This window comes from Pseudopodoces humilis, chromosome 21, assembly GCF_049639895.1.
Source record: "Pseudopodoces humilis isolate 2021_Gansu_Grassland_sample_001 chromosome 21, ASM4963989v1, whole genome shotgun sequence".
Taxonomy (NCBI): domain Eukaryota; kingdom Metazoa; phylum Chordata; class Aves; order Passeriformes; family Paridae; genus Pseudopodoces; species Pseudopodoces humilis.
Window position 1 is genome coordinate 3,615,372 of NC_142220.1, and position 18,663 is coordinate 3,634,034.

The window sequence follows — 18,663 nt, forward strand, 5'->3', positions numbered from 1 at the left end:
ACTGATGGTGGTTCCCCATGGTATCTTAGAACTAATTTCCAGTACTTCTGCCCACCCAGCCCCAACTGATTACAGAAGTGCCAAATGCCTTGACTATAATAAACAAGATATTTGCCCACGGTTTTTGGATAACACTGCTGAGTTTAGACCCCACATAAGAATTTTTAAGTTTTTTGTTGGTTTTTTTTTTTTTAAGCCACTCTTCTAATCACTTGCATTGTCTTAATTTGATATAAACATACTGAATTTGGAATATAATTATCTGCAAATCAGTCTTATGGCTTGATTCTTTTGATTTGGCTGTCACCAAATTCAAACACTCAATTTCATAAAGTGGGCATGAAAAGTTGTGTTCAAAACTCAGTTTGGACTCTGATTATTTTATCTTGTTATCTATTTATCTCCCCATGGTCCCAGAAATAAAGTTCTTGGTTTTTCTATTTTTTCTGCAAATCCATGAGAATAAGATAATCCAAATGAAAACAAGAGTTTCTAATCCACATTGTATAATCTGCTTAAATGGCCTTTGTTTTAATTCCAAGGCTTGGCTCACCAAAGACTTAGTGATAGCAGTGGGTTGGACATCCACCAGCAGTTTTAAGTCAGTTAAACTGGAAGATCTAGTGTGGGATCTTCATCTCTTGCATTCCTGTATTCTTTACTTGAGTATAGAAACATAATTTAAGTGAAAAATAAATTAATTTAACCTTTCATATATCCTTCAGATTTCCCTGGTTCCCAAGAGCCTGGCACGGAAGCGAATTTGGAATAAGAAATACCCTATTTGCATTGAACTCGCCAAACAGGATGACTTCATGGCCAAGGCCCAGACTGAAAAGGAGACTGCAGAGGAAAAGTTACCTGGTGAAAGAGGGGACTCAAACAATGAGGAATCCAAGAAACTTCAAGATGGAGCAAAGTACACTTGCCAAAAGGATCAAGTGCTTTATCTCTTTGGAAGGACGGGTAGGGAGAAGGAGGAGTGGTTTAGAAGGTTCCTTCTTGCATCAAAGCTCAAGTCTGAAGCGAAGAAGCCACCTGGTTTGTGTGGGAGCAAGCCAGGTACCAGATTTTGTATTCTTGTAGAAGTCTGTTAAAAGAAACAAACCAGTTATGTTTTGGTGGTGCCACAGTGATCTTTACAAGCGAAAAATAATAGTACCAAAGATACTCTTCATACCTGGTCTTCTTATTGCCACCTTACTCCCACCTTTTTCCCCTCTTGGCTGTATGCTTTCAAATATTATTACTATTTTTAGACTATTTTATTTGAATACACTGTTTTTCAGTGACTGTAATAACTCCTTTCATATTTGGAAGGATGAGTTATTCAGTCTCTTCTTTTTCTGTATGTTGGAACTGATGTCAACATTTGCAGTATTAGACACAGTTCTCTTATTACCCCTTTTTCCTCCTCCATTGTTCCTTCCACTCTAGTTTTCTGTAAAGGACAGAGCTTTCTCATCTCAAAACAACACATTTCTCTGTTTAAATAAAAGTCCTGCACTAATATATATATGAATATATATATATCTGAACCAGCAAACATTAGTCTATGGTATTGATCAATTGTTTGGAATATCAATTTAAACCCATCCTCTGATACAATTTTAAACCTGAATGACTCATGCTTTTCTGTCTTTATTCTCTGAGAAGGGAATTTTAAAAATTAGTTAACATTATTGTTTCTGGCACATAACTTCTTGAAATGCAAAATTAATAGCTAATTAAAATTCTAATAGTTACATGCTTTTGACAGTCTTTCTAATTGTAATAGCCTATAATTAGATTAGGAAAAAAAAACAACTTTAGTCATAGGTGCATTTCAATCACCTGACTTTTATTTTAGGCATTCTCCAGCAGGGCTGTTGGGAATTCTGCCACGTGTTATACATATGTGAGTGTCCATATTTATATATGCTATTGATCAGCTGACTCCTCCAGTCCCACATCCTGCTGAGTACTGAATCATAGCAAATACTGGCTAATTTGGGTTGAGGACCACCTAAACACACAGCAGTAGAATTTACTTTTAGCCTTTAAAATAAGCAAGCATCACACTAGTCTTTTTTCAGGAGAAATATCTGTGGAATAAATTTGTTCCTTTAAAGTTCAGTGATACACTGTGGTATTTGGCTGTCAGATTTGTTCTCTGTTGAACAGATATTATTCCTTTTGAATTTAGGGGTGCTGCCAGCACATGGTAGAACTGATAGTCAGTCTGGAGTTCTCACGCACAGCCGGAGCAGCAGCAAGGGAAATGCAGAAGAAATCACATCCCAGCCAAAGCACAAGGACCTGGCTGGCAACATGAGGCAGAAAATGCTTCTGGACTACAATATTTATATGGCAAAGTGTGTTCCACAAAAAAAGAAAAGCCCTTCAGGTAGTCCAGTCATCAGTGCAGAGAGCAGCCCTACAGCTGTGAAAAAGGTAATGCTTGTGGTCTAAAGGAACAGTGAACAGCATCTGTAGCTCAGATCCTTTGGCCTCCTGCATTTGAGTCACTCTTAGTAAACAGAACCTTAATACTAAGTACAACACACATAATAAACACATCTTTAATGTTCAGCATGACCACTGTTTGTTAAAAAGCTGTAATTCATATAATGCATCTTTGTTTCCAGACTTTCATACAAAAGGGAATAGGAGGCCATGGTGTAATATATAAATAAACACATCTTGTGTTCCCCCAGGAAAACATATTCTAGCCCCCAACCACTCCTGAAGCTGTGATGGATTTGCTGCTGAATCTGGCACGTGTCAGAAGTTATTCTAAAAATAGATGAGCAGTGCTGGCAGGGAATCTACGTCACAACAGAGGCTCCTCACTCAGCCATCCTGGCAGAGCCAGGCTGCAGCCCTTGCAAGCAGTAGCTGCCAAGAGATGATGTTCAGAACTGCAGCATCTACCTGCCTGTCTTAGAAAGCACTGCCTTTCTGCTAGCTTCAGGAGTTCTGGCTGGAATAATGTAGAGTGGTGAATTCTTCTGTCATTGCAAGCACTTAATATGTTGTTTTTCCTTAATGGAAACTTCCTGTTTTGTCGTAGTAGTGTGTGTACACACCCAAAATTATTTCAGCTGCCATGGCTTTTGTGTGTGTAGTCAGTGATGCAGCATCTGAATGTCTAATACTTCCAGGTGTTTTGAGATGGTTCTCAAGGAAATCAAGACATTCTCTTGGACTGTAAACAAAATCTTTAATGCAGCAGAGGGAACAATAGAGTTTCCTGAATCCTATATGCAAACACTGGAAGGAGGAATGTGATTCCCTGTAGTGTATTTATCATCTCTTTGTGTTGTTTCTGAACTGGATTTAAGGATGTAAGGTTGGGTCTTGCTTTCCAATTTTTTGATAAAACAAAGAAAGTGTAGATTTCTTCCAGATCTGACTGGCAAGAGAGAGTATCTCTTACTGCAAACACATTTATAAGTCTACCCACTCTGGGTTTACTGCTTTTTCTGCCAGAGGTTAAATTACATACAACTTTCTCATTTCATTGCCAGAGGTCAACCTATCTCTGTGTGGTCTCATTCCCTCTGCTGCATGTCAGGATGATGACAGGCTCGTGGCAGCCCAGCTGATGTAAAGCTGTTCCCTGTGCTGAGCATTTGGTGTTCTGAGCTGACCTGGGCTCTTAACACTGAACTTCCCATATAAATCAGGCCTTTTCTGTCCTTACTTTATAGAATTTGTAAAGCTGAATAACCTGCTTTATGTTTTCAGTTGCCAGATGCCAATGTAGAAGCTGAAGAAGAAGAACAGGAGGCCTGGGTGAATGCTCTGCTTGGAAGAGTATTTTGGGATTTTTTAGGAGAGAAGTATTGGTCTGATCTAGTGTCAAAGAAGATCCAAATGAAACTTAGCAAAATAAAGGTACCTGATCTGGAGACTTGCATTATACACTCCTTGTGAAGGAAGTGAAACACATAATCTTTGAGTTTTAAAATAGTACAAGAAAGACTTGCATCACACCTACATGTAAAAGACAGTAAAGGTGCTGCAGAATGGCAGTTCAGTTTCTGATAGATCTCAGCATGTTAACTTTGCTGCTTCTGTTTAAAATGAACTACAGCTGGATTAGCTATTTGTATCTGTCAAATTCTTAAGTAAAAATTAAAGTATTATTGCATTTACATTAGGGATGAATAAAACTGCATATAAATGAGGAAATCTGCTTTGGGAAATAGTAGATTGTTTTAAGGTGGAGGACGTCAAGGAACCACAACTGTAATGTGTTCCTGTTAACTTCAGACATAAACTACTTTATAAGCCGGAGGTCAGTGGGAGCAATAGTTACAGAAAAAGCTCTGTGGGGTGACAGGACACAGCTCCCATCAGCTGCCCTGTCTGATGAAGGGGGGAGTGATGCTTTTGAGTGACTTCTCAGTCTTCCCCTTGCCTTCTGTAACCCTTCTGAACAGCAGCAGTTCATCACAGGCCTTCAGCTCCTGATGTTTGGGGAGGAGTTTGCCTGTTCCTAAAGGCAAAGGAAGTTGTTGTCTTGCTGACAAAAGCTCGGAAATTTAGCTGCCAGCACCAGCTGTGAGATAGTGCTGCCTTTGCTTTGGGAAATAACCAGCAGCCAAATTCTGCCCTGTCTGTTTCCACAATTGTGACAGCAGGGCACCCAGACATCTCACTGGTAACTTTTTAAGTGGAAAAACTAGGAATGGAGACTGGATGTATTTTTGGTGTGTTAAAGCAGTGTCTGTTCACAGGAGATAATGTTTTCTGTCAATTAGAAATATTTAAGTGAATAGATACCCAAATCATGATTCTGTGCCTCTGTTTTACTGAAACTATGGTACAGATTTAAAGGGTAATGTTCTATGGAAGAATTTGCCAAAGATAAAAGAAGCTGAGACATTGATAAAGCATCAATGATAAAATATACAACTGAAGTCAAAATCCAAAGAAGTCTTTGATTTTTATTTGCAGTGAAATAGGATTTACACTTCATTCTTCCGCTTTTTACAAACTTTGACTAAAAAGCATGCTTATGGTTTAGAATCAGCATATAAACTTCAGCATAATTTAAAAAACAAGTTCAGATGCCCAATCTCTCCCTAAAAAGTTTTGAAACTGGCAACTGTGAAATTCTAGAATAGTAAGAAATTTGTGTAATTATATTTGTGTTCTTTCACTAGTGATGCTTCAGCTCAGTGCATTCCTTAAGTTTAATGAGCTTTCTTCTCTCAGGAAACTGATGTTTAGTTCCATAACATACATTTGATTTTTTATATTCTGTCCTTTTAGCTGCCCTACTTCATGAATGAGCTGACTCTCACTGAGCTTGACATGGGGATAGCAGTGCCCAAGATCCTTCAAGCCTTCAAACCTTCTATTGATCACAGAGGTAAAATACAAAAAACTTGTTGGTATTGCCTTTGTATCTGGGGAGAACAGAATGTTGATCTGTTTATTTTTTTCATGTTTTAGGTAAATGTAATAAGAGCTTATTCTGAGACACTCAGGGGTCTTTAGCTCAGGCTAAATGTAAATGTAAAAATGTATATATGGAATTGTGATCATGCCTTTCCATACTAAAATTTGCATGCAACAGAGATGGAGACACTTACCTGATGCTGTCATGGACTGCAGAGGGCAATGTATATCTCCTTGAGACAGATCTGATTCTGTACCACAGGAAGAAACAGGTTTGGCTGTCCAAAAGAAGCTGCCCTACTCTGAAAACAAGGATTCAGAAAGTATAATTGTAATAACTTGGAAAAGAAGAATACAGTGTTGTTTTGAAAATAAACTTCAAAATACCACATCATTTTATGTCCTTAATATTAAATACAGCTTTTTTTTAAAGCTGGATGACTTTCATACTGCTGCTTTATGAATTAGAACTGTTTGTTTTTTATTCCTTCTGGCTTGTATATGGTCACATATTTGAGGATATTCATGTCACTTAAATAGTCTTGCAAAAAAGAAAAACTTCATATAATGCTTTTTAGCTTCAAAAGCATTTGTTCTGCATGTTGAAGAGAGCGAGGAGTCATCTAAGATATACTCAGAACAGTTTTAAGTTTTAAATTGCATCAGAGTTTCTCCACTCAATGTGGAGAAATTTCTAATTGGCCTAAAGGGAAATATTTCCTTGGAAGACCTGGTGTGGTGTCACCTGGCCTTTGCAAGAATGCCAGATGCATGGACTTTAGGAGGTGATGAATAAATTTTAGTACAAAAAACTTTGTGCCACTCAAATCACTGACTAAAAGCATGAGGATAGTAAGTGCTAACCTTTCCCTCATAAAACTGAACAAAGCAGACTTTGGGGAAATATTAAAATCCTCTTGGGCATACATTAGTTAATGCTGCCTGTTGTATCCAAACTCTATTGTTTGCCCTTATCTACTTGAGACTTGCAACTCTGCAAAGCCTTATCTATAAAACACTGGGTACTTTGCTCTCAACTTTTCCAAAGAATATTTTCCACTGAGCTTTATAAACAAAGCATGTTTGAAAAGACAAACTGTTTGGTTGTCGTGAAGAACAAAATCTGTCTTTTTAGGAGAAATAAGAGTTGAATAGACAGAATAAGCTGGAGTGCAGTCAGTATTTGGGGAACTAAAGCATATTGCTGCTTCTTGTCTTATGCTTCCTGTGTGGGACAGCAGGTTCTCCACAGTACTTAGGAAGTCCTCCAGTGTTCTCAATTAAGTGGTTGCACCATTGATAGAATCTTTATTTGGAGTTACTGAACAAAGGAAAACTTTTTAAAATCTTCACATGTGTGATGCTTGTGGTTTCATAGTTCCTTTTTAATCAGGCTTTCCTTTCAGGGTTCTTGTCAGTGTGTTTTCCTTTGCCTTGATTTAAACATTTTTTGAATTCCTTTCTTTGTTCTCATAACTTCAGTTGTAACCAAGGACTGTAGCTCTAAGTCATGAGATGGGATTTAGGAGCCACTGAACACTTGGCTTCAATTAATTGCTGAAACAGCAATGAGATCAATTAGTTCCTTCAGTTTCTTGTTCAGTTAAACTGTGACAAGCAAACATTTATGGTGTGATTTCGAATCCTTTTAACTTCTTCCATACTGTTGAATGACACGTGAACTCTTAGGGTTTTTAAGAGCTTGCAGTGAGTAATTACTGGAATAACTTGTTCTCTTATTATACTTAAAAGGACATAAACAAGGGGATAAAAATTGGAAATGCTTGTTTTCATAAGAATAAATGTATTTCTTGGTAAGTTGGCCCATGGGTAAATGATCTGCTTTGTTGGGGAATGTGGGGGAAAACCCCCTGTAGTTTCAGGGCAATATCCAGAATGAATGCTTCTAAGTTTTGGGGATTTTTTAGTAAGTGTTTGAGGCCATCATTTGAGGTAGCCTTTCGTGAGGCTTTCAAGTGCAGTTACTAATTGTGATGTGCTGTTTCATCCCTACTTGCTTTTGTGCTTAATTACAAAGAAAATACTTTTTTTATTATATGCCTTCTCTAATTAACTAAATTTGTTAACAGACAATGTTAGAAAAAATCTTGTTTCTGATAATACAGTCCTCTTGGGTGACAGAATATGCTGTGGCTTCTACTGTAATTCTGTCAAGGCTGGGGAACCAGAAAATGGAATAAATTGTATCATTTTCCCAATTCTTCACTCCCCCTCCCTCCCTTTTTCCCCTCTGGAAAAAGTGTATGAACATTTTCTGGTTAGAAGGAATTCTCCCTCTCAGTAATGGCATCCTTTGCTTAATTTGATCTACTGTTAAAATTATATTGATGATTGAGTTCAGCTGACTCATTGATTATCCAAAAAGTCTGTTAAGCTGTTTTCTTATTTTTTATGATCTTACTGAAACTTTCATACTGTAAAGAGAAAAAAAATCCTTGTAAGCTTCTGTTTGAGTTCTTGCGTTTGGATTTTAGAACAGTGTTAGAAAAAATGTGATGGAAAAGAGTTATTTGGGTTATTAAAGCACCAGCTTGCCTTCATCCTGCTTCCAGCATGTAACTTCACGGGGTGCTAGTGACCAGGTCTTTGGGAGCTGCCTGAATTTCTGTTACCACAAGTGGGTGGGATTATGATAAGGATATGTTTTTGCAGAAAAGAAAACAGTAGTTCATTCTTCTAACTGATAAAGCGTGACTTTTCTAGAACAATAAAACACTAAGAGTAGTTACCATTTATCCTGGTTTCAGTTTTATTCACCATTAATTGCTTTCAAATAAGTAAATAAAAGTGGAATGGGTCAGTGGTTGATGTGCCAGGTACTGTTGAGGGAGTGTTTTGTGCAGCTGCAATATCTGGAAAAGGAAGATGTATTTAGATAGATAGATCTGTGTTTAGTGGCATCTGTTTTCTAACCTCTGGATGACAAATACATCTTTGGTGCAGGGTGTCACTTAAAAGGCTCAAGCTAATATTAAGGTATTCCCAAGACAATTCTTTTGGAGATTGCAAAAAGCAAATAATTTGCACAGAAAATAGGATTTAACTTAATATTGCCCATTTAGAATTGTCTAAGTAATGACCCTGTTTACACTGAATCATACAAGAATGTCATTAGCTCAGTTAACTGAGGGAACCTTGTCACAGATCTTCAATACACCACTGGCAAAACAAGAGGCAGCAGGTTGTGGTGTGAGAGACGCAATATTGCTGTGGGATTTCAAGTTGTGCTTCACTTGGACAGCGTCAGGATGTAGAGGAGTGTCCCCATTACTGTTTGGCTTGGAGCAAGGCTGTAAATAGTTTTGAAATGAATCCCTGATGGTATTGTATTTCCTTTATCTCATTTCACTTCTCTTAAGCAGTTTAGATGTGTGTAAATCACAGTATTTTTTTTGAGACCATTAGCTGTACTCACCACTCTCTTTCAGTGTGGCTTGGATTTATATCTGGCTTTGTTCCATGAGCTTAATGTGATCAGAAAGTTTGCTTTGTGATTGCTCTTCAAGTGACATCTTTTCTGTTGTTTATTTTAGGACTATGGGTTGATTTGGAAATGTCCTACAATGGATCTTTTCTAATGACCCTGGAGACCAAGATGAACTTGACCAAACTTGGTAAAGAGCCACTTGGGGAAGCATTTAAGGTTGGCGAGATCGGCAGAGAAGGGTAAGGGATGGCAAGTATTTGCAGCTCTGGCTCTGCAGTAGATTGAAAGGAGTTTTGGGGATGTTTCATACAAGTGGGTGTGGACCGTGGCTTTTCTTTGCAACTTCATTGTTTGGTTACGTTACTGATAACAATTTTAATAAAAGGCTTCTGTGGTACAATTATCTTGTGTGTATATGTGCATATATATAGATATATATTTCAGTTGGGTTTTAAAATGTCCTGTGACTAAAATTTAGTTTTGTCTTATGCTTGATTTGGGGTTTAGCCAGATAAAACTCAAATACTGGAGATACACACATGCAGAAATAGGTGTAACAGGCTACTGCTGCATAGTACAGCTGCAGCTGGAAACCATGGAATAGTAAACAGTGTGGAAGAAAAACAGGCTCTAATTGTTATGTAAAGACTTTAAAAAGCTTTAGTGCATCGTGGGAGTAATCACATCCCTGCTTTAGTCTCTATTTTCTTCATCTTCTGTTTGCCTGCTCTGCTTAAGTGAAATGCCTTTTGTAGATGAACTAATTAGCAGACACCATACAGTAACTCACCTCCTTTGTATTTGTGCTTTCCCTCTCATTTTTAAGATGTTTGAATATCATCCACCTGTCCATTTGTATTAACCTAGTGAGAGGCACCTATCAAATATCCATCCCTGGATGGATGCATTCCCAGCTCTGGAGTCCTTTTTTTTGGTGCTATATTCTCTTTGTACTTCAGAAATCTGCAGGCCCTGAACAGTAGGTGGTCTCTGATTTAATGTAAAACCACTGTCTACAAATCAAGAAAATAGTCCCTAAATCTGGCTATTTGCTTAGCTATGAACAAAACAGCATGGTCTTTCACAATTAAAATACTAGATGCTTTGTATACTCATGTTGTAGCTCTGACCATTTATTCTGATATATCTTGAAGTAATACTTACAGCAGCACTATATTTCAGTGCAGTCATGACAGGAAAATAAATGTGAAAAAAACTAATGGCTGAATGATCTCATACACTAGTAGAAATTCAGAGGATTTAAAATCAACCTAGATTCTCGTTGTCACTGCTTGAAATAAATATTTCTGAATTTACATCACTATAACTGGTAGGTGTGAATTTTTCAAAATCCCTTTAATCCTGCCTGCCCAAAAAATGGGGGATAGAGAAGGAAATGTCTATACTAATCAAATTCTTGCTTTTCTTCCCCACCCCTTCAGGATTTTCTTTGTGTATTTTCATATCTGTTCAGTGCAGGAACAGTCTCAGAAATAATTAGTGAACACTCTGATTCATATATAAAAAACAGGTTGCTGCTGGCAATAGGCCCCCAGCAAGGCAGATTTAAGTGCCTGTAGCCAAGCAACCAATTACTTGAAGGTATCAGCATTAACTGCATTGCTCCCTGCACAGGGCTGGGATGTTTCAAAGCTCAGGGCTAGGTATCAGCTTTACATAAAGAGCAGTCTAATGTATTCTAGTTTGGATGTGGGTTTTTTCATTGCTTGTTTGTTGTGTTTTTCCTCAAACAAAATGGATATTAAATAAATTAAGGACTGAAAAGTATAGAAGAGCTTGATTCTCATCTATGCCTTCCAATGTGTTGGTTAATTTTAATTCTACTGGCTTTTTAAATTAGCAGTTGACAACTGCTGTGACAAATCAAATTACTCTGCATGTGTTTGCATCCATGGTCACGTTGTCAATAAGTGATGCGTGGTGGTTGCTGAGCTCATTTCTGGCCCTTACGAGCTCAGAACAAACCATCTCTTGAGATGCAGTAACCACAAAATGGTATGAGAAAGGCACCTACTCATCCAGAGAGAGGAGAGGGGGGGAAACAGCTCTGGGGTTTAACTGTCAGTGCCTGTTGTCAGTGTAAAGCAAGACAAATGGGTCACTGTTGCACTTGCTGTTTGAAATAGAACTGAAGTGTGCCGAGATACAGTCTGGTATTGCTGTCTTGCACACCCTCTCAGGAAAATGCTGCTCTCAGGAAGGGTAGGAAACTATTTAATTACCAATTTTATAAAAGTAATGCATTACAGGTTCTGCTAAAGAAGAGATGAAGCAAAAGCAGGCAGGTTAACCCAAAGTTACTGCAGCTTCTTAACCCATCAGTCCTTTTGGCTTTGTTGAACCATGTAAAAACAAACTGACAAATGCCAATTCATAAAATATTGTGCAGTCTTTACAGGAACAATACAGTAGCTCCAAAGTGATTTTTTTCTGCCAATGTTTGTGTCATATAAATGGTCCATTGTATACAGAGCTCCCCTGAAATCTCAGTCAAGCTTATTTATTGTTGCTTTGTTTAATGCGAGGAAATCCTGTGGTCTGAGCCCTTGGTGCTTGTGAGGCACTTCAGAGGACCCCTTCAACTAGGAAATAAAACACCTTCTTGTAAGAAGGTGACACCTTTGAAAGACCTGAGAATGCCCTGAGCACGCTACAACGTGCACAGGAAAGAGAAGTGAGGTCACACTGTGGTGGACAACATGTAGTTTGAGTCTGACCTAAAAACATGAATTTCTGTGAGGAACAGCTCCAGCATTGCTATTTGGGCCAGTGACGGGCACCACCCACCACCCCCATGTCCTCAGGGAGGTGGCTCACTTTGGTTTGCTCCTTCACTCCTCTGCAGGTACAATATGATGCTCTGGATAGGAAGAGGTTTGCGATTTTGATTCCATAGCCTGGGTAGGAAATGCTTCAGTGTGGACAGCTCCTGGGATTATTGCTACAGTCGGGGAGGAGTCTTGTGCACTGTGGGCTTCACCTGAATTGTCCCTTTACATTAGGACTTCATGCAGCAACCACCAGTTTGTTCTGCATACAGAATAATGGCAGTGGCCTCAGTCCATGCCCTCTGTGAGGTTATTAATGCTTCAAATACATTTCCAAGAATACACACACACATACACACAAAAAGAAGACGCAGCTATAAAGTAGAATATTATATTCCTGGGTGTAGTCCCTAGGGCTAAAGCCATATGCTTTTGAAGCCTCTGTTGTGTAACTGTTTCAAGCTCTTGGATTCAGTAGAGATCTGTTAATTCTGAAGTGTATCCACTGTATCCTCCTTTCATTTAAATCCGTTTAAAAGATTTGAAATTTTTCTTGTGATTGTGTATGTAAAACCTTCCACAGTTTAAGTCTAGGAATTAGTCACTACTGTGTGGTATTTTGTATCTGAAACACTTGTTTATTACTTCACTTTTTTCCCCACAACATTCAAACAAAGTTATTTGTCCAACCCTAATTCTGCTCAACTCATGGAAAACCATGAGCAGCAGCAGAGATGCTTCCAAATGTATTTAGAATAATCTCCACATTTGATTTGAATATGTAGAATAGCCACCCCCATGCCAGCCTCTTTCATGAAGGATTATGTTCCACTGGGGAAAAGAGATTTCTGTTTTGAAAGCTGGTTCTGCCAGACTGGCTTCAGAGTGGTTTTGGTTTTGTTCTTTTAGATAGCATTTATAAAAGAGGGGAGGGGACAGTTCAGGAACCTGTAATGTCAGCCAGAGCTGTTCAGGATGAATAGCTATTTAAGGATATTACATTTGACCTGGAAATTGCATTGTTTCAGTTTCAGGCCAAGGGCATATTGTCTTGCAGACAGCGATGAGGAATCCTCCAGTGCTGGCTCTTCAGAGGAAGATGATGCTCCTGAGCTGGCAGGAGAGAAGCAGGTGACCCCAGGAGCAGAAGGGTGAGTTGTTTGTTAATCCTTCTCTCCCCCCACACCTGATACATGGTGCCAGCCCTGTGATGCTCTTTGTCCCCCAGAATGGCAGAGTGTGAGTGTGTCTAAGCAATGAAGCAACCCCAGTCGCCCTTTCCCAGGGCAGAGGGCAGCACTGAAGCCCTGTTCACTCCAGCCCTGCAGGGACTGCTCCCAGCTGCCCTGGGCACCTCCCAGTCCCTTCTCTACTGGATTGCTGGGAGGCCAGAGAAGCTCTGGGGTCCTTCCCAGCGTGTGCTACCTGGTAGCAGAGCCAAGAACAGGATTTTGTGTGAAAACTTGAAACCCTTTCTAGGCAGTATTACCCCTACACTGATCTTGCCTATCCCTTAGTTCCAGCATTCCATTTTCTTTTCTTTAAGAAAACAACTGTTAACTCAAGCCTGTTTTTCTTGCTCAGTTTTGTGTTGTTTTTTTTTTTTTTTCCTTGAGGACTTCATGGGTCTGGGCTGTGCAATACTGCCCTCTGATGCTGTGCCTGGATTTCAGAGAAAATTTCCCAACATCAGTGATGCCACATCATTCCTTGTTTTGGCTGCTGCTCTGATTTTTTGCTTTCTGCATCTGATTGCAATTACGCCATGCAGTGAGAAAGCTGAATGTCTGAGCCCAGAATGTCTGAGATGATCACAATGTTTTCTATGTCTGAACATATCCAAGTGATTTTTACAGTGAATATACCAGAAGACTTATGACTTATTCAAAGTGTTCCAGAGAATTTTACTATTTTACTCCTGAACACTTCTGAAAATTGTGTGAAGAATTGTTTGAATTACCACAATTGATGCATTTAACATCTTGAAATTCATAAATCATATAAAGAACTCTTTATTAAGAGGACAAAGAGGGAGAATGAAGAATCTTCATGTGAAGTACTCAAAAAAATTTCTTACACCTATTAAAAATCTGCATCACTACCACTATAGAATCTGATGGGAGAATAACTTCTTTCTCTGGGTAAAGCTGCAGCTAGTATAAAATCCCAAAGTCAAAATTTATTTACCCTTTTTTTTTCAGCTGAACAGTTTTTGTCTTATGTTGTGCTAAAGAAAAAACTGTAGAAAGTTGTGTAAGAATAACTTTATTTTTTCCCTGGATAGGAAAATGTCATTTCCTTACAAAGATTATCTCTGCTATGTAACACCAAGAGCCACAATTAGACATGGTATAGTGTGTGGAAAATACCAAATGTGCTATTTTTGGAGTGTGTAATTCCAACATGAGATAGGGGTAAGAAAAGACATATTCAGCCCTTAAAGCATCTGTTTCAAAAGCCAGGAATGCTGTCTGACACAATTGCCAGGAAAAGCTCACTTTCTGCAGACATAGTTAACCATTTTTGGAATATCATTCCACCCACTGCCAAAACTGTTTTCCTCTTCTTTTTCAGCGTCCTTATATTCATAAATGCTGCAGTACCTTAAAATTAGAACATTTTTGTTCAGCACACACAGTTAAATGATTAGACACAATGGTTGGGCTTTCTATGCTGCTGATTTGTGTACATCTTGGTGCATCAGTGTCTTGACAGTTTTTTTGGAATGGTAGTAGACAAGTTGTCATTTCTCATGCCAGCTTGCTGGCATAAATGATCTAAGTGTATTTGCAGTTTTAAAAAATGCTGTGTTTCCAGTGCTATCTGGGAAGGAGTTTCTGCCAGACACTTGTAGCTGAATACAGCTGCTGGGTGCAGGCCCTAGGACATACTGCTTGGCCACGTATCTGTTCAGAACTTTTATATCAAAAACTTTAATGATTTAATAGAAAACCCATGTCTGTCTTAGCAAATAGGGTTAAGAAAATTATTTTGATGTCCTTTTTCTATTCTCTATCTAAAGGTACGTTGGAGGACATCGAACAAGTAAAATCATGAGAATTGTGGATAAAATTACAAAGTCAAAATACTTTCAGAAAGCAACAGAGACTGAGTTTATTAAGAAGAAAATTGAAGAGGTCTCCAATACTCCATTGCTGCTAACAGTTGAAGTACAGGAGTGCAGAGGAACACTAGTGATTAACATTCCACCTCCACCCACTGACAGAATATGGTAAGAGGAGCACAGAGCTGGGCAATGTTTCAGTTGTGTAACCTGAGGGGTTGCAGCTAGGAAAAAAAGTAAAGCCTGGCTCAAGTGGATTCTGGGCAAGGTACAAATTAGTAGCAAATGAGGTAGGAACTGTTATTAAGAGAATATTCTTACAGGTTTAAGTACTTATTTTGTTAGGGTGTCTGTAATAAATCCTGCTCTGTGTTCTCTCCTGAGGTACGGCTTCCGAAGGCCTCCCTACCTGGAGTTAAAAGCACGGCCAAAACTCGGTGAGAGAGAAGTGACTCTGGTTCATGTTACAGACTGGATAGCAAGGAAACTGGAACAGGAGTTCCAGGTGTGTTTCCTTTACATTCTCCTTTAATTGATGATACTTTTGGTCAGTTAAAGGGGTGGGGTGTTTAATTTTCATATGTCTCCTATTTAATTTATAACTAGTCATGTCCTCCACTGCTCCCAGCCAGTGGGATAGATGTTGAGAACTCAGCTGAAACTGACTGCTGGGATGGTCTCAAGACTCGTGTATAGACCTGGGTGGAAATCTATTTTAGAGATGAAATGACATTTCTTTGAAATAGATACCATGGTAAAATATATAGTACTGAAATAAGAACATGATCTCACATGTTCTTAGATGATAGGGGGACAAACTATTGCCTAAAACTAGGATAATTTTAATAAAAAATTAAGGCACAACTTCCTCTTTTACTTCCTTTAAAGTAATTTTTAAAAATCACATTGACCATAGTGTAAAATGGAAGAAGCCCCCTCCAAATACATGTAGGATAGGAATAGTGACTAGCTCAATTCTGGACCTATACAGTCAACCAGAAATCAAAACCAGTTATTTTAGTAAAAGTGCATTTTGAAAGTATATGGATGGGTAAGAGCTGAGAAAGCAATTAGGAAAAATTGGTGATGTTTCCTGTAGTTCCACTTTAATTAAATGACATATGCAGAGATATTCATATTTCTGGGTTTCATTTACAACTGTAACACAACAAAATCGTTTCAGTTCATGGGCACTACACTGACTCAGTGCAGAGCTTGAGAAGGTTTTCTCTGTAAATGTGTTGCATTTTTTTAAAGTAAAGTTGGAAAACTATGGTTTCAAGTGACATATATAATGTAACTTCATTTCACTGCATCTTTTTCCTAGAAAATCTTTGTTATGCCAAACATGGATGATGTCTATATTCCTTTAATGCACTCAGCCATGGATCCCCGCTCCTCCACATGCCCTCCTCAAGAACTGAGCACGGAGGCCTCTGATCAACCATGACATGTGAAGACTCTTGCAGTTTACAGTATTATAAAAGTTACTCTCATGGTTTTATAAACTGTGCTGTAGTTCTCATCCTTAACTTGTGCCACTTTTCCCCCTCCCAAAGACTGCCTGTGCCCCTTCCTGTGTGCTCACTTGCCTGGTTATTGTTCCTGTGTACTTCAGCTACATGAAGTTCCATTCCATTATGTTGTTGATTTATTTTTGTACTGGCTGCCATCAGGATTTTAACTGGGAGGCTGAGGTGACCTGTTCTTTGTGGGGAGGGAGGAGGAACTCAAATGTAACAGATCAAGGAGCTTGTTGATGCACCTTTTGTTCAGCTTGTTTTCATGCTATGTTAATGTGCATTAAAGCATTGAAAAGTTGTTTGGCAGCAAAGGAACTGCGTGCCAAATGGAAAAAATCCTAAATAAGGAATGAATTTATAAAACTGGAAGAATATTTTTCTTTCTCAGGCAGTTGGAGGTGTAGAATGAACTGTTTTATGTTCTTTCACTTCTGCAGTCAATAGCTTGTGTCAAGCAATCGAAATATGAAATGCTTTCAGGATAAAAGAATGTAAATTGGATGTATAGGTAATATTGTGATTCAATGTGCTGTATACACATTACTTTTTTCATACAGAACTTGTGCTTTTTTTTGGGAAGCAATTAGCCATAAAACACACAACTATCAGTGAAGGTGGGACTGTCAGATTTTAGTGAATGAGGAAAAAAAGTTGGTAAAGCCATGAGACCAAACCATAGCAAGCCGCCTTATAGTGAGGTACAATCACCTTGGTTCCTGATTAATTCTGAATGTTTCTAGAAACATGAGCACACACACCAAGTGTCAACACTGCACATCTCCAGGAGTAGTGACCTAACTGTGCATAGAGCCTCTTGCTGAGATGAAACACCGACTTCTTTCTGACAGGAGTTTGTTGCTGTGAGTCTTTTCCATTGCACTGTGTTTACACCCAAAGCATGGGCCCAGATCCTCAGTTACAGCCCCAGACACGACAGCACCTGGTGCTTGTGGAAGCAGCTGTGGCTGACAGATTTTGACCCCCATGCATTGGTTTCTTGGACTTTGTGGCATAGGACTTCAAGCATTGCAGTTGTTTGAGCTGATCATGATTAAGGACTCTTCCTGCTAATTAGTGGCCAAAACTAAAGGGGAAGGGGAAACTGCCTTTTATTTGTCAGGTGTAATGAATCAAGGCTAAATGTATGCAGTAAATTCAAGGTTTGAACACTACATATCCACTCCTTAACACATAATATTTTTCTGATACTCAGTGTTGCCAACTGTTCATGGATATCAGAAAATGTTTTAGTTTACAAAGAAGGTGAGTTTTGGCTCTCCTTTTATAACATGATTTTTTTGTTTTTAAGTAATTTTTAAAGAAATTTTTTGTAAGTTGTGTTGTCACATTTGATGTAAATCAAAATTTCCATGTATAACTTGATGATTTACCATCTCTAAATGAAACTATTATATTGAAGGTTTTTTAAACAGCACCTTGCCTGAAAGAAAACTAGCATTTAATATATTTAAAATTAATTCTATATTTGAACACCTATTTTGGTTACCTTTAATTGAAATATTAGTAGTTATATTTGTTACCTGAACTCCTCCTTGACCATTCCAGGCTGTGTATATTCTGGGGTTTGCTGATTCTGTAGGCATTATTTGCCTTTCATGAAGTCTGCATGTCTTGTACGCAGGTCTTTTATATGAGTTAATTTCTATGTGCAATAACTAAAGTCAGAGGACTAGATGCACTAATGTGTAAACAGATTTAGACTTATTACACAAGATAGTCATATTGCACTTCATAAACTGTGGGTAACTACAATCTGCTTGCTTTGTTTTATTAAATAAATTTATCCCATGTCAAACAATTCAGTAAATTTTATTTCTATGGCATTTAGCCACTATCTAGTGCAAGTTGTTTTAAAAACTTCATTAGAAAGGCAGCTTCCTAATTTGAGTGTGCCCTGTGCTTTGCAGACTTTTACATAGATGTACATGGTGGTTTGCATGGTAGTTTTAGGGTTAACCAGTGCTGAGCTCTAGAAGGAAAAGCTAAAGTGAATTTTACTGTCATGAAACTAAGGTTCACCACAGCAGTCAGTATTAAGGATTATGCTTTTCAGAATATATTCGCATACCTGGTAAACTGTGAAAGGATTACCAGCAGTTACAGAACAGAGCAGGCATAATAATTCCTGCCACCTTTAAGAGCTTCTGGGAGCTTTAATTATCCCTTACAGTCTGCCCAGACACTGCCTTATTCTTGTGTGTCATCCTGTGTGGTTACAGATCTTTTGTGCACTGACAGAAAATGCTGTACTTCCCAGTATTAACATATTTAAAAAAGAGTGGCCCTTTAAAAAGCTGCAGGTTAGTCATGGCAGTAAAAGACTGATTTTCAGGGTTTTTTTTTTGGACCACGTGCATGGATGACCCCCAGCCCTGGATGCATTTCTCCTGCCTCCAACCCGGCTCACTCAGCTGCTCTACTCCTGCA

General features: G+C 38.5%; 1 protein-coding gene across 3 annotated transcripts in view; it reads left to right on the forward strand.

The window, feature by feature from the left end:
• Positions 1-18,034, forward strand: part of TEX2 (testis expressed 2) — a 45,588-nt gene extending 27,554 nt beyond the window's left edge. For all 3 annotated transcript variants that reach the window (XM_014255861.2, XM_014255860.2, XM_005526677.3), the window contains exons 4-12: positions 726-1,062; positions 2,186-2,433; positions 3,730-3,879; positions 5,263-5,362; positions 8,946-9,078; positions 12,657-12,779; positions 14,651-14,860; positions 15,077-15,197; positions 16,020-18,034. In XM_014255861.2, coding sequence (XP_014111336.2) covers positions 726-1,062; positions 2,186-2,433; positions 3,730-3,879; positions 5,263-5,362; positions 8,946-9,078; positions 12,657-12,779; positions 14,651-14,860; positions 15,077-15,197; positions 16,020-16,142 — 1,545 coding nt within the window. In that variant the 3' untranslated portion in view covers positions 16,143-18,034. The remainder of the gene's footprint in view (positions 1-725; positions 1,063-2,185; positions 2,434-3,729; positions 3,880-5,262; positions 5,363-8,945; positions 9,079-12,656; positions 12,780-14,650; positions 14,861-15,076; positions 15,198-16,019) is intronic.
• Positions 18,035-18,663: the final 629 nt, after the last annotated feature.